The following is a 16,944-nucleotide window of genomic DNA, read 5'->3' as shown; positions in this document are numbered from 1 at the left end:
AATCATCTTCATCTATTTGATCAACAAAGACGAGATTTCAAAAAAACCCATGAACATTGAGATTGGTCTTTTTTTATTCATTTTGATGAAGACGAGTTCGAAAGAAGGCAGAGAAGGTTGGAGGTGTCAGTTGCCAGAGAGGGAGAGGATTTGCTAGAAAATTGAAACTCAGGGGGGGAAATATAACTTTTCAAAGTTTAATCATCAGAGAAAATTATTAATTTTTAAGGTTTTGGAGGAAAAATGAGATAAGTTTTATAATTAAATATTATTAATTAAATGATGATTTTATCCCTAGAATTAATAATTTTTTTTAAATTTTAATAGCTTAAAAGTAGGTATTTAGATTTTTGAAATTTGATAAAAGGGAGTTTGAGAATACATTAAACCTTGTGTGGGGCTAAGTATTTTGGCCGAAAAGGAAAAATATTAAGAGAAGTTGCATTTAGAGAATCTGAAGTTGATTTAAGGCCAAAGGACTATTTCCCACCCAAGGTATGCTGTAATCTAAAGTTTTCCCCATTTAGCTTTGATAATCCCCAACACTCACCTATGAACAGTTAAAATTAATAGAACTCTAACTCCTTAAAATTTTATCTCTTTTTGCCCTCCTAAATTTTTAGAACTAAAAGTTTTCCTCAACCTAAGTTTTAAAAAATAACAGTTTCATCCTAGGGTTTCGTTTTGAAATCTCTGACATCATCTTCTGCTCCATTGTCGGTAGCCTCTCCTTCCGGTGGTCTCTCTCCTCCCATTTGGACTCCCAATTGTAGCAAACCTTGAGTGGGAAATAGTCCTTTGGCTTGATTTAAAATCATTGCTAGGATTATGTAGCATTGACCTTCAACAGAAAAATAAAAAGTATTAGATGTGAAATCTCCGTGGAGCCATAAACAAATTTCAAAACAATATTGTAAACATAATGGAAAATTGCTTGCAAAAGCATTCAAATAGATTTATAGAACAATTTTGGGTTGAAATCTGTTGTTTCACTTCATCCAAGCACTCTTAACAAATTTTCATTGCTGATTTCGACTGCTGTCATTAGCTTGCAGCAGAGAGAAAGGCAGCCATCAAATTTGACTTTCAGCCAAGATGAAGGGAAAACCCCTCCACTCTCTACAATTTTTTACATTTATTCAGTACAATCATCTTTAATCAATCTTAGTTAACATAATTCATCATAAAACCAGGAGGAATGGAAACAAAAAAGGGGACCCAATTTCCTAGATCTTATAATAACTAGTAGTTTCTTCCATCAAGACTTCCCGCTACAACAGTAGTAGCCTGCGTTGTTGTTTGACAATTCTCATGCTAGTGAAGCTTTCAAAATTCTTGAGAGAGACTGCACTATTTCATCCATGGTCGGGCGATGTGCTGGATTTTTCTTTAAACAACTGTCGGCCAACCTGATCACAAAAATGGCTAGTTCTTGAGGGTAGTTCCCTAGCATTGAAGGATCGATGAAGTGCCTCAAACTTTCTAGGCCATCTTCCTTGTTAAGTGCAACATCCAGGGCATTTGATAAAAACTTATTCTCTTCTCCATAAAATGCAGAAGCCTCTTTCCCAGTGAGTATCTCCAGCATCAGAACACCAAATGCATAGACATCAAGCTTTGTGGAAACTAGACCATTTTCCAGATACTCAGGAGCCATGAAGCCTTTAGTTCCTACAATGTGCCTTGTCAAGGCGAACTCACCTTCCTTTCCCTCTGTTGGCCTTGCTAGAGCAAAGTTTGCTATTTTAGCCCTGGAATCACTATCAAGTAGAACATTGCTGCTGTTTATATCTTGGTGAACATGAGGAGGGCTGGTGAAGCTATGCAGATAGTCAAGTCCCGTGGCTACATCCAATGCGATTTGTATTCTTTGTGCCCAATTTAAAACTTTCTCTTCATTTCTGTTGTCATAAATCCAGTCACTCAAGGGTCCATTGTCAACGAACTCATAAACCAGATACCAACTGCCGTCATTGAAACAAACGCCAGAGAGGCGGATAACATTAGAATGATTGATCTTGTTCAACAAATTTATCTCCTTTGACACGTCTCCATTTACTTTCTTAATTGCGGCAACATCACCATTTATTATGCCACGATAAACAGATCCTTTAATCCAACAGATGGGGCTGAAATTATCTGTTGCAGATTCAAGCTCTTTAAAACGGTACACTTTGAGAGATTGAGCTATGCTAGACATACTGTCCAAGAAGTCCTGAGATTCTTCATTTAGCTCATTTTTCATTGGTTTCTCACGTGCCTCAAAACTCTTTGAGACAATCCTTGAATCAGTTTCCTTCTTATTACTTTTAAGAAAGCATCGACAGTAAATAATGGTTCCCAATATCAATAGAAGAATAGTTCCTGCAACAACCCCTACTACGACATAAATCCATGTTTTGTTTGAGCCTTTATTCTGGGAAGAATCAGAAGTTGAAGATGGAGGCGGAGGCGGTGGTGACTCTATTGTTTGAGCAGAGGATGGTGGCTTTTCCAGAGGAACTAGAAGTGTAGTGAAGTAGTGAATGGTTGTTTGTTCAGAAATCATATTAGCTTCGAGAGTTCTCACTGTATTCCCACCAAATTTTGTGCTAATGCTTGTAACAGTATCACCGCTCTGGACTAGGTAGCTCAAGAGATACTGAATACCCACATCTGTTTGGTTCTTTGTGGGACAAGCACATCTAACAGGAACAACGACTCTTGCACCAACAATTAAATTAGTACCAGCATAACTGTTTTGATCCTGGAGTGCTTGACAGGTTGAGAGGGCTTGGAAAGTGTTATTTGCAATAGAGAAATAATTGTCATTGCTCTTAATAACATAAGATGTGTTAGCCTGGTAATATGGGCCTGAACAAGAGCAGGTAACGGGAACTATCACCATTTTATTGGTGTCAAATGTTGCTGTCTCAGAAACTGAATTTATTTGGGAGACCTGAGATGGGTCCGAACCGAAGAGTGTAGAGATGGAGACAACAGAGTCAAAAGGAGATAAAGACCTGAAAATGAGGTAAGCTTGGCAACTCCTGTTTAGGCCATTACAGGTGTACCCAAGAACAGAATTGGAAGTATCTGCGTTGGCACAATCCGTCGTTGCCAGTCCTACATAAGGCTGTTGGGCTTGGCTTAGAGAAGAGAAACATAGCAAGGACAAAATGAAAACAGAAATAAGAAAGAGGTAGCCCATGTTGAACATGAAAGATCAGAAAGAAGGTACGCCAATGTGTTTAAAAACTGAAAATACTTCCTCAGGCAGAGAACTCAGAAGTCTGAAGCCACTTTATAATAAAAAAAAGTCTTAGAACTCAAAGTTGAATAGGCGATGTTGAACGCACTCAATATTTGCTTAATTTAATTGTTTGACCATCCATAACTATTGAGTATTGAATAATACACCGCGATGAATAATTCTGGTCTATGTTTGACCAAGGCCACAACATAGCATTCCGACTCCAACCACACTAAAAAAAAATTATTATCTTAAAGGATCACAGTAACATGGAAAAACCCATTGAGGGCGAGATTCTGGTCTATGTTTGACCAAGACAACCCTGGTATTCAATCGACTAGTAAAAAATCAGAAATTGAAATCTATAACTTAGTATATACGCAACGATTTAAGTTCATAAAGGCAACAGTTCGGCAACAATTCTAAATACTTTGGTCATGAGTTGACTGGCATCTGTTGAGACATTTCCTCTAGATGAAAAAGGAAAAGTCATAAGCAGCCAACCAGTTCGACTTTGGGCCATGATGCAGGGAAAGTTCCTCTGATTTCCCTGACTCAAATTCAAGTCTATTGATGAATTTTTCATCATCAAAACAATTTTGAGTCTATAAGAACAACACGATCCAATTTTGATAAAGACCGGTAGTTTTCTTTTATTAACACGAGTGCGATTTGATAAAAATTTGCAGTCTACAAACTTTTGTCTACAGTGTTCATTAGGAAAAGTTGGCATGACAATAATTCAGCACTTCAAGAAGTTGCCAATTGCTAGAACTTAAGACCGAGAAAGTAGTGTAATGTAACTTTTAGAAGTCTCAAACAAAGAAGAGACAAACATGAATGTAGTAGGCCGCCTCGTCTCTTTCTCTCTAGGAGCATTTAAAAGGTGCTAACTATTCTCTCTTACCGTGCTTTAGTTGAATTTGTATGTGCCGTGTAAAAATCATTTCTAATTTAATTGGAGAGGTAGAAAGACCTGTTTAGGTCATATCTCGAAATGTAAAGAATTTATGATAGTCTTGAAAGGGTAAAGTGGTACATCAGAATTAGATTTTAGAGTAAAGATTTAACCAATTTATATAAGAGATTATTTGGATCCTCTTATCAAAACTCTCATAACCCAAAAATTCACACTATACCGTCTACTCAAACTAATAACTTTTAAATACATTAAATTTATCTTTATTGATCACTAAAACTTCATTTGTAAACTAGAATTGAACTATTCAATTACATATCTTATGAAATCAAAACACAATTAATGTTAGTCTACATAAAAAATTTCTAACATGCACTGCTATCCTCATGCTTCATTGCTTGTTTATGCAGTGCACCACCTAGTTGAAACTATTATGTTAGACTTTTCTAAGGTTAGACTCCAATTGAACTAGTTGGCTCAAGCTATGATTTTGAAAATTTTTTAGCGTGAGCCCAAATAAGTTTTTTTTATTATAGAAAAATATTATAAATTATTATTTTTTTTAAAATTACGTTTTCTAATAATAAAAAACATTTATGGATGTTCATTTATTAAAAGAAATAAAATGATAAAACGCTATTTATGATATGTAGTGTAAGTGGTTGAAATTTTTCTCAACCAATGTGAGACATTAGAACTGAGTTAAGTGTTCATTAGGGGTGTTCAAAATTATCCGATAACCGAATCAAACTGATTTTTAAACCAAAACCTTAACCGAAAAATAGGTTATTCGAAAAATCGGTTCGGATACCGGTTTAAAAATATATAAAAACCGAATTTTCGGTTCGGTTACCGGTTTGCCAAATTTTCAAAACAAGTTAACCGAACCGAATCGGTTTTTAAAAAATAGAATAAAAATTTAATAAAATATTAATAGAATATTGAATAAATTTTCAAAAAATTAGAAAAAATAATAAAATATGATAATTTTTTAAAATTCGGTTCAAAAATCGGTAAACCGAATATTCGGTTCGGTTATTTGATATTTTCGGTTCGGTTCAAAATCGGTTCGGTTTCGGTTCATGATTTTTTTCAAACCAAAAATTCGGTTTAATTCAAAAAATGGGCAAAACGGTTCGGTTAACCGGTTTTGAACACCCCTAGTGTTCATTAATGGTGCATGAAGAGGATAGTATTTTCCTCTTCATGGTTGATGGTGACATATTTTCCATTTCTAAAATTGAGTTTCACACATTACCAATATTAGGGGTAAGTAGAGTCAATATCTCTGGTAAATTTTAATAGCAAATTGTAATTAAATTAAGTACTTGGACGGTTCGACTAAATCCCCAATTACAAAATTGAAATTTCTTCAGCAATACTAACACAAAATATTACACAACTTGAAATTTACCATGGTAAAAAGAAAAAAGTTAAATTTATTTATCCCTTGTCATTGTTTAGGATAATCTAAAAATCCTCCCACTGTCAATTGGAATTTTGGTAATGTGTCCAACTCAATTGCTTGTTTGTGATAATCTAGAAACCCCTTGAGGGTCAATTATGTTCCAAAACTTTTAAAAGCAGAGGACATTTTAGTCAAGCACCACGTTGCAATTAGGTCAAGAATGTTCATATTTCAACATCAAACACATATATTATATCACATTCTAGAGTATTGACAAAGTAAAACTGTCGTTGACCATTTACCGATGAAGACTTCTTCTGAACACTAGTAATTTTAATTGCCAACACAGAAAATGAACAATAAGAAACACAGATGAGCTCAAATGAAATGAAGAACTTGATTAATCATTGTATTTGTATTAGTTCTAAGAAAAAAATTTGAATTTACATACACGACAGAATCCCTAGCTCTCGTACTCGGTGGTGATTGGGTCAGCCAATGGAGATGTGGGACTTTAAATGATATGATATGTTCCCTATGTGGGACTTTTGCAAATGGAATTCCATTTAGACTAGTGGATCATCTTATCGCTAAAATCCACACAAAGAAATTAAATTCTATCTCTATTCAATTTTATTTTATGGAGTATGACATATGTGAAGAAATTTTAAACTATCGGTTTCATATAGGAACCAAACCCTATTTGAAACTACGAAGAGGGACCGGTTCCAATTATCAACTTTTTAACAAAGTACCTAAAACCATTCACGCTAATATTAAACCTATGTAAAGCTTATGGTAATTCTGTTTATATTTTGTAATCATTTCATTTGTTAGCAATTTCGTTGTTTGAAATGAATTCTTCATTGTAAGTGTTTTTCCTCTGTTTTAAATTGATTTAAATGATTAACTCTATTTAAACTTGACAATTTTGATTCTTTTTAAATATTGGTTATTGATATTTTTGGGATATTCCATTGTCAATATTAAGGTGGAGATCTTGTTATTTAATTATTTGTTTATTTTTTTTGTCAAATACATGTTTTTATTTGATTCATTATTGCTTCAATTTCATCTATACAAATTTCTTCCTATTGAATAATTTGTTCACATTAGTATTAAAGCGTTGACCAATTTAGGTTTTTATTTACATACTTTTCTAATGATATATATATATATATATATATATATATTAATAACCAAGGATTATGTTTGTCTTTGTTGGACGGTTAAGACACAATAACCAGACTTATAACGATTACATTAGGTAAGTTAAAATTTTATAAAAGTGATAGAGACTCGAACTTATGTCTTCATTTTAAAAGTTGTAATACTTCATCAGTTTTGCTAATCTTTGTGGTCACTTTTCCAATGATAATTCTTTCTAAAGTCTTACTAAGATATCCCACCTGCTGCCATTTAACAAACAAATATGACTTATATACTTGTAAATTTAACTAATGAAACATGAAATCACAGTTAAATCACATCTTATACACTAGTAATCACAAACGATTACAAATCTTAATAAGTTAAATAATCTAAGAAACCATAAATTTTAATCGAAACCCTAAATACAAACTCCCAAACATAAACAAAAAATGATCAAGATTAACACAACATTTACCCTATAATCAAGATAAATATGTAACATGATTGCACAATAGTGTAGAGTTGATAATTTTCAATACGACTTGTTAACTCGACACGATATGACACAAAAAATATTATGTTAGATTGACATGAAATTTATTTCGAATCAATTTGACATGACTCAAAATTAAATCGGATAGTATTAGAGTTTACACAAAAATAACCTAACATGATCTGAATCAATATGAATATTTTAAAGAAATATTACTTTAATATATTGCATACAGTTGTATATTTATATAATTATAATTACTCATATTATTATTTTATTATTAAGTATCATGTTAGGGTTGAGCTTTTTTACACGAAATTTATTTCAAGTCAACCCAACATGACTCAAAATTAAATCAGATAGTGTTAGAGTTTATATAAAAATAATATGACATGATTTGAATCGATATGAATATTTTAAAGAAATATTATTTTAATATATTGCATAGTTGTATCTTTATATAATTATAATTAGTCATATTATTATTTATTTTTATTTTATTATTAAATAGTAAGAATTTGATTTGATTAGTTTGATTATAAATATGTTTTTTAAAGATCTTACTCATATTATAATTATATGTTGTATCTTTATAGTAAAAATTTGAAATTTTTACAAATTGCATATAATTGTATCTTTGTTTAATTATAATTATTCATATTATTTTTTATTTTTATTTAATTATTAAATAGTAAGAATTTGATTTGGTTAATTAGATTATTGATATATTTTAAAAGCCTTAGTATGTAAATTGTTAGAGTATTTGTCAATAAGAAAAAATGTTATATTGTGTGTTTTATTAATAATAGGTTGAGATAATTTGATGAAGAAATTAAAACGATAAAAATACTTTGAAGAGTAAAAAAAATAAATAAATTCGGGTCAAATTGGGTCAGGTTAGGTCAACCTAAATATTATAAGATTGAGTTAGGGTTAAAAAAATTTTGATACGATTTTAATTTGGATCGGGTTAGAATTGAAAGTTTCTGACATAAAACCCAAATTGACACAATACAAACACGATCTGATGACACAAACTGTCAAGTCTACAATGGTGTAAAATAAAACTTTTTTTTCCCCTTTTTTAGTTGAAATTTGATTGAAAACTCTAGAAATATGCTTGATGTCGATGATGAACGGTAATGTTTCTGACGAGCTTCTATAGTGGTAGAAAATAAGGTGGATGTGAAACTCACATCCTAAGGTTTGTTGGGTGAATGTGTGGGTTTTTTGTTAGATTGTTGATGAAAACTGGGTTAAAATTTAAAAATTTACAAAACGACTAACTTAAGGAACTCAATTTATATATGGGGGGAATAAAGAGATATTGAATTTTTTACCCTTCTTTTTTACTATGTATTATACAAATATATCATTCATCTTAAAACCTAAACAAAAATACTATAACAACAATCAATTTTTTAAAAATACTCTCATTGATGTAACTCATGCAGAAAAAAAAAATATCATTTCTTTCTTTTTCCTTAGCCTTCTAGTAAGGGAAAAAATCTTTGCAATATGAAAAAAATTCTTCAATAGAGAAGATACAATGATTAAACAATAAAAGTTGTAAGAGAAAACCATTATAAAGGATCCAACTTAGATATAGGGGAGAGAAAGACGAAAATTGTCAACTTTTTTTAGAGAATTAATATTTGTTGCATTACTTAATTAGTAATTTATATTGAATTTGGACCGAATTAAATTTGATATGATACAATTATGTTTCCGTTTTTATAAGGAAACCTCACTTGCCGTCTTGCCATTACGTCGCCATTGCTGATGATCGATGAAGCTGTTCATCGAATTTTTTTCATGCATGAGAAAACAATTCGAGGATCTATGTTATATATGTTTAATACTCTTATGTTATATATTAGATAAGGTTTACAGGAACGCAAACAAATACTTTTACAAAAAATATTTGCAAAAGCATGCAGATATGTACGTTCACGCGAATGAAAAAATAAAAGCAAACAAGCAAAGTCTTTTGCATATCCATTATATTCTCTACAAAATTCTATACAATATTCTATGCAAATATTCTTTGCTTCTTATTTTTGCATATATTTTATATCTCACGTCAATACCTTCACTACATGCTCTTCACGGGTGGCTTATTGGATTATTTTTTCCATGTGTTGTGTCAAAATAAGATTAACACCAACTAGAATTTAGGGAGATAAAATCAAATAACTTTAAAATTTTGTATATTTAATCTAAAAAATTTAAATTTAAAAATTTTTAAATTCACTTGATCTTATCTAACACATATATAAATCTTGTTTCAAATATTGATACCAAATATCTACACATATTCTCTCTCTACAATACACAAAAAAATAAATTAAAAATGTTGTTTTTGTCTAGTTTCTTAAGGTTGAAGATAAGAGCAATTTAGGTATTCTAACATATAAAATAGTAAAAATGTTTAAAGTGTAAAAAATATGATATAAAAGTATACGTGTGTCTAAATTAGGGTAAAAAATTCAATATCCTGAGAATAAATTTCTAGTCCTTCAAAAGTTGATTATTTTTGTGAAAATCTCTCAAAATACAGAGATTCTAGTTAATATCTAATTTTTTTTTAATATTTCTCATTATTTAAAAAAAAAAAAAAAAAAGAGGAAGGGAAATCCTAACAAAGGCATGTAACAGTAAATTATGAATTACAAGAGAAGTTGGCCTTGGATCTATGGTTGCGTAAATGGTAAGGATTTTCTTGTGTCAATACGTACCAGGAATGGTTTGTTCATTCAAGTAAATAACATTAATTAATGTAAATATAAAGCCAACTGCACTACACACGAACTACTTCGGGAGTTTAAAGACTACTTTTTCGCCCAATTTCCTTCCTGTGGATGTCGCAAATACACATCAGCTTCAGACTCCCGTGAGGCCGTGACCACTACGTAATATGCAATAAGTTGTCAAAAATTGAACCCGCTCGCTCAACATTTCTTAAACGAAATCTTATATATAAGCTAGAAGATATCTTCTAATCGAATCCACTAGATAACAAAGTATTATAACTTATAAAACAAAAACAATTTGATCTATACAAGAAATTCAACACAAATTAACATTGAAAATACAACAAAAATCTTATTGAAACTCACACAAGATCGGAGGAAACAGAGAATTTGCTCACAATGCTGCAAACCCTAGCAGTGAAGAATAGGTGAATAGTAGATAGAATTTTATTGAATTCTGCCTACTGAAATAACTCTAGGTTTTTTACTTTTTGCACTTGGGGTTAGTGAAAGATCTGAACAAGCAAAATGACTATCCCTGCCGGGAAACGACATATAAGCACTTGCTTCGAGAATTACAATTCAGCTAGCCCTTCAAATTTCAAGTTTGAGATATCCTACAAATTTTGGCAGTGATCTTCAGAAAGGAAACAGGTCTTTTATGATGGCAGACGACTGAAGTACTATTTTATCTTTATTTACCTTCTTTCAAAGAGAACCTCAGAATAGAGAGCAAAACATCCTGTTAAATCTCGTGACAGGTCGCTTTACTTTAGCCGTTAAAGGTAATTAAATTGATTAAGTTTATTGCTTTACATTACTTTCCCAGGATCTAGCTCTCACATCTTAATTTGCTTCTGCCTTAAGATTTTAGGTCAAGCTTAAGTTATCTCGGGCCGTAAACAAATGAAAAATAAAAAATAAAAAAACATAATTTTTTTGCTCTTTGGACATAGAGTTTACAGATTCAATTAGACTAGATAATAATTTCCAACCCGTAAAGGAAGAACAAAAAAGAAAGACATAGTGTACGGCTAAATAATGTAGCCGTACATAGAGATTTATTTACAGGCAGGAAAATACTAATTAGTCATCATCTGGTAAAACTCATGATAATCAAGCACTCCATTGCGATCGATATCAAAGACTTGGATCATAGCAACACACTCATCGTAAGATTTTGAATCTCCTAGGCGGTTCAACATTTTTTGCAACCCTTTTGGAGTTATGCAACCTTTTTTCTCCAACTCAAACATCTTAAAAGCCCTCTTTAGATCTTCATCGCCTTCTCCTTGCATAAGCTGCAGAAAGTCTTGAAAGTCAAGGAAGTTGTCACCGTCTGTGTCAAGATCATTGATTGCTCCTTGAGCCTCTTCGTACGACATGTACTCTCCAATTGATGCAAAGTAACTCCTAAGTTCGAGAGCCGATATTTTCCCATCACCATCGCCATCGAAATGACGAAAAACCTCTCTCAGCTCATCATCTCTTGAGGGTTTTATAGTGTTACTTTCACCTGGAGATGTAGAGGAGGTGGGAGAACTTGAAGTTGACCGAGACTTTGATCGGCGACGAGGGAAACTCAACCTAAGCGCTTTGTTTGAGAAGCACTTGGATGGCTTAGAAACTCGATCAGTTGTCATCTTAACTCAGTTGGCTTCAATTACAGGAAACGCAACAGTCGTTTAATATATCGAGTTAAGATAATGAAGCCTGCACTAAAAGCTTAAAGTAATTGCTGAGAAACTGCCGCTGACAGAGACAAGATGTGATTTACGTACGATTTGGTTTTTGGTTTTGGTGGAGGGAAATTGCATGGCAACTTCCTAAACGGTCCCAATTGAATAAACAACTGTTCACATACTCTACCAGGTGTAAAAGTCACGTTAACGTACTTAGGAAAAGTTGAGTTTTTCCTTACTATATAAAAGAAAAGCTCAAGTGTTTTATGGGTGTAAAGTTGGGCACGGAAGTTAACAAAAGCTTGCTTAAGTTGAATTTGCGTAGGTCTCGGCCTAAGAGAAACTGGTTAGTTGAATGTAAACAACACTTTTTGTGCATGCAGGTCGGTTATAATGCGGTACCAGAAGTAGAAATGAACCTAAAGTAATGCCTTCCACGCCTAATTAACGCGTAATTTGTTGGCAAAGAGTTAAAACAGCTGCATGCGTATGTAGCACGCTCAAGGTTGGTGTTGATGGGCGTGCCAAAAAGTGGACATATGTGGATGCTGGTTTCATGATTGTGAAGTCCTTCGCTGGAAGCATTTCTAACCACGGAGTATGCGTAATGTAATGTAGTCAGAGTTGTATTAAAAAAGGATTAATTCATTCTTATACAAAATAATCAAAAGTTGAAGATGCTTTCTTCGTAAATTTAAAACAAAATGAAACCAATAATTTTAAATCATAATGTGAATGCATTTAAAATTAATCTTCGAAAAGATAGTATTAAAGATGTCACACTGACCTGTCAAAAATTTTAAGTGGACTCTGCATTTGAGTTCATAACAAAGAGCTTTACTTTAACGATGGATGGGAAATGCGGTAAAGTTAAAAAACCAGCGGCATACTGTACGTGTTTTTCTGTCTTCCAGCAGTTTCACATTTTTATGTCCCAACGAAGCCCAGCTATGCACTGTCATTAATCCCCTTCAAAAAAAACAAAAACCGATGAACTTATACTGAGTTAAGGATCTCGTAAAAGCAGCATGTGGATGCTGAGTAGTTGGAGAATATCTGAAGTTCATATATGGTTGGCATAGTTGTTTAATAATTGCATTGGATTTAAGCGGGCAATTCTCAGAACCTCCTTTAGATTTCATAAATCTCTAAAATATTTTATTAATAAAACTATTTATACCATTTTTAAGTATATAAATAATTATTTACTTTATGTGTGTTATTATTTAATAGGTAATTTTAAATTAAAAATAAAATAATACTCAATCGTAAATATGTATTTATTTGTATATTTAAAATAAATACACATAATAGACCAAAAGACTTATTTCCACCCAAGGTTTCATGTTTTCCCAAACTTTCATCTGCTAACATTTGAAAACTTAAATGTCTACCCATTTATTAAATTTTATTATTATTGTCATGAGTAAAATTATCATTTAAAACATTTATTTCATGCCTCCTAACCTCATTTTTTACGAAGTTCAAAAATGACTTTCTCTTCCCTTTTGCCGTTTGAAAAATCTTGTTTCACCCCTTCTTCAACTTTAGTTTCCAATCGTCGCCAACATCTTTCTTCTTCATCTCCGGCATCCTCTTCTACCGAGACTAAGCCATCGGTGTCCTTCTCCCTCTCATGGTGACTTTTATTGATGCAAAAATAGGTCAAAATTGTACAAGAGATCTCACTCGATTTCAGTCAGATTCACGTTGACGCGAGTCACCAAGGAGAAAGGCTAGTGTTGGCGACAAGATCTCTCTATTCTATTCTTGTCCCAAGCACCAACCTTCCTCCCTGGTGACTTGCGTTGGGACAAATCTGGTTGACGAAAGTTACCATAGGAAGAAGAAGGACACCAGTAGCTTGGTCTAGATAAAGGAGGTTGCTGAAGATGGAGAAGAAGAACATCGACGACGATTGAAAATAGAAGCTAAAGAGAGGGTGGTGAAAATGAGATTTTTTAGAAGGTAGGAGGTGGTTATATTTGGAAAAAATATGATAGATTAAAACCTTAGACTTGGGGGTGGGAGAGGGAAGTTATTTTTTATATTTGAGCAGAAATAAAATTTTAAAACTTAAAGATAATTTTAAAATATGAGTTTAAATAAAATTTTTAAATGATAATTTTACCTATGAGAATAATAATAAAATTTGACAAACATATAAATATTAGAGTTTTCAAAAATTAATAAGTGAAAGATTGGGGATACATTAAACCTTGGGTGGCAATAAGTAAAGATTGACTTTTGTTAAAGTCTAATCTACACACTTATATACTATTCATTTTACTCAAGTTTATTAGATGTAAAACTCTCTTTTTTTCTTTTTTATTTGAGTCTCTAATACCTCCACTTAAGTGCAACCACCTAGGCTGCTAGGGTTGTCTTTTGGCTCAGTCGATTTTTGGCTGAGTGTTTTGTCATTTATATTTAGCAACACTTAGGTTGTTAAACCCGTCATTTGGTTCGTACTCTGATACCATATTAGAAATATATATTAGACTTACAAGTGTGAATATTAAAACTCATATTACACAAAATTAATTGATTTGTGTTAAGATCCAATCTACACACTTATATACCACTCATTTTACTCAAATTTATTAGATATAAGATTTTCTTTCTTTCTTTTTTATTTGAATCTTTAACATCTTTTGGCCTACATAATATCACGCAAACAATTGGTAATGGCGTCACCAGTCATTAGTGTTAACTAAGTTGGAGAAGGATGGAAATTTCCACAACAAATAAACATTGATATGCAGGAAACATGCATATTGTTTTTATGATGTGTTAAGTTCACCCACTTCATGCATTGACATCACCGACTAAATAAATGACACCCACATATTACATTATTGTGCATATTTATCAACTTGGTTAGCTGAATATAAATAAATTATCAACTTGATTATGCATTCAAAGTGTAATAGAAAATATCTTTCTTTGCATTCTGAATTACATTTTCTTTTTTAAATATTTGGTTGGAGACTTTATCTTGTGATGCCTATGACTTGTTAGAAAGAAGAGAAGATCAATAGCAATTCCTTCTTTCTGGCCTATAAAAATTAAATATATTCAAGCAAAAGTAAAACGATATGTTGTGATAGGAACTTTAATTTCATATTTAATCGATTTAGGTATACCTGTTGTCATTTCACTGATACATTTTTTTATTGCCGACATCGGCGCCTCTCCTTCTTTCATCATGAAAGCTCCCTCTTCAAATGACTATTCTAACACCTCTTGTCCTCTTGCCCCTTGCTTTCCTGATAGGATTCTACCACTTCCCTAGAACATGGTTTCCATTCTTCTTATCACCTCTTCCAGGATAATTAGGAAATACTATTCTAGCTATTGTAAAGGGCGTTTGGCTCAAGATAAGTAATTTGTTTTCTATTATTGACATTCTCTTATTTAGTTTTTCAAGTTTTCAAATATTTGAGTAATAATGATGTGATATATCTATCATACCTATTAAAAATTTATTAAGATAATTTTAATTTTATAATAATTTTATCCGACTTAATTAATATTTAGGTTAGTAATACTCTTATTTTTAATAAAAATAACAAGTAACACAGATAATATTTTAGAAAAAACATCTTAGCAATAAAATAATAATTTGAAAAAAAATTTATCTAGTTAATTAATTTTATAATTTTAAAATATGAAAGAAATTCTTATATATTATTAGCATGCAAAACATTTTGACAATCAAACATTTATTATTAACAACCAAACATAATATTAATTATATATGTCAGTTTTATTAAGTATAATAATAATAATTTATATCATATACTTGAACTAAATGAAAAAGGTCTCTGATATAGTGTTTGTACTGACTCATTTCTAATCAATTGATTCTATAAAAATGAAATCGTCTCAATCGTTTGAACATTTTTTTCGTTTAAAATAGATTAGATTTTTTTATAATCAAAATATTTTTAAAAAAATAATAATTAACAAAATTATGAAAACAAAATAGAAATTAAACCGTTAATAGACATTAACGAAATGATGCCAGTAGTATGTATAGAAAAAATGTAAGAGACAATATCGGATGACCACACACACTAGTAATTTGGTTCTTTTTGGTGGACGAGCGTATGGAAAATAGTTATCTCGACTCAAGTTTTGAGTAAACCAAGAAGACTTAGTTAGAGAAAATAAGTTCATTGCAGTGTCATCGATAAAATAAATAATTTCTTTTAATTAGATACGACAATTAAAAATATAAAATAATTTTTACATTATTTGAAAATATAAACAAAATGTAATTTAGAGAATCGACTTACAATTCACTATCTTTGATTGTATTAATTTGAAAAAAAATTTATTTTAGTAAATTTAAATAATTATTTTTTTATATATTTAAAAAACAGGTAGAGCCCAACATGACATGACACGACTATATATATAAAGCCGTGCATGGGCTTATGCTATTAGGTGGGTTGGCATGGCCCAAAGGCCCACAAGCTTGGTGGGTCGTCCCAAAGCCAGCCAAGCCCGATCCGGCACGACCCACTGCCTATCTCTACAGGAGACGAACGTATTTCCTGAATTGAAAAGAAAGTAGCCTGGAGTGCAGATGGGTTCTTGTGGTGTAAAAATTGTTATGTCATGTTACGGTTTTGAGGGAATTCTGTTAGGAGTGTTAGTGAGTTAATAGAGTTTGCGAAAAGTTGAGTAACGGTTTTAAATGAAACGGTGCGGATTGGAGAAAGGAAAAACGGTATCACATGGATTTCTATCCAAAGTGAATATGAAGAGTTGCTTAATATTGAAAAACCTGAACTCTTCCCTCTGAACATTGTTTATCTTTTTCTTTGATAAACAATCTGTTGCGGAATGTTCGAGAGGAAGTGGCTGAGGTTTAATCAAACGGTGGGTATTATTTTTAGTTGATTTTGAAAGCTGTAATCTTGTTGCTATATAAATTTGAGAAGAATGTACAGTTTGTGTAATTCATTGAGTTGAATAAAAATCTCAGTTTCTGGAACTCTCCCTCAATTTTCTTTTGCATGTTTATTTTCTTCACTTCATTGACTAGTTTTCATGGTATCAGAGCCAACTGATTAGCGTCAATGGCCAATTTGTCCTTTATTTTAGAGTCTTCTAGTGTCAGCGCTGTAACCGATTAATCGAAAGCTCACCAAAGATAATTATTGTTACTGGAGAGCGTAGGTGTTGTGCACAGTTGGAGCGCATGATCTTGAAGAACACCTAACTGGAGTAGCAGAATGTCCTTCGCCATTTGTTATGATTAAGACTGGTTCAGGCGTCAGTGCTAAGCAGCCAA

General features: G+C 31.9%; 2 protein-coding genes and 1 long non-coding RNA gene across 3 annotated transcripts; all 3 read right to left on the bottom strand.

Moving 5' to 3' along the window:
- Positions 1-993: 993 nt before the first annotated feature.
- On the bottom strand, positions 994-3,252 carry LOC123217308 (lysM domain receptor-like kinase 4). The gene has a single exon (XM_044638257.1). The coding sequence runs from the start codon at positions 3,197-3,199 to the stop codon at positions 1,310-1,312; it is 1,890 nt and encodes a 629-aa protein (XP_044494192.1). The 5' UTR covers positions 3,200-3,252; the 3' UTR covers positions 994-1,309.
- Positions 3,253-5,786: 2,534 nt separating this feature from the next.
- Positions 5,787-6,072, bottom strand: LOC123210242. The gene is made up of 2 exons (XR_006501243.1): positions 6,011-6,072; positions 5,787-5,883 (listed from the first exon to the last, which is right to left on the bottom strand). It is a non-coding gene; the product is annotated as an uncharacterized LOC123210242 (long non-coding RNA).
- A 4,843-nt stretch (positions 6,073-10,915) lies between these two features.
- LOC123214589 (probable calcium-binding protein CML41) lies at positions 10,916-11,855 on the bottom strand. Its single transcript, XM_044634457.1, has one exon. The coding sequence runs from the start codon at positions 11,598-11,600 to the stop codon at positions 11,040-11,042; it is 561 nt and encodes a 186-aa protein (XP_044490392.1). The 5' UTR covers positions 11,601-11,855; the 3' UTR covers positions 10,916-11,039.
- Between the last annotated feature and the right edge of the window lie 5,089 nt (positions 11,856-16,944).

This window comes from Mangifera indica, chromosome 1, assembly GCF_011075055.1.
Source record: "Mangifera indica cultivar Alphonso chromosome 1, CATAS_Mindica_2.1, whole genome shotgun sequence".
Classification (NCBI taxonomy): Eukaryota; Viridiplantae; Streptophyta; class Magnoliopsida; order Sapindales; family Anacardiaceae; genus Mangifera; species Mangifera indica.
This window is presented reverse-complemented; position numbering and strand designations above follow the sequence as displayed.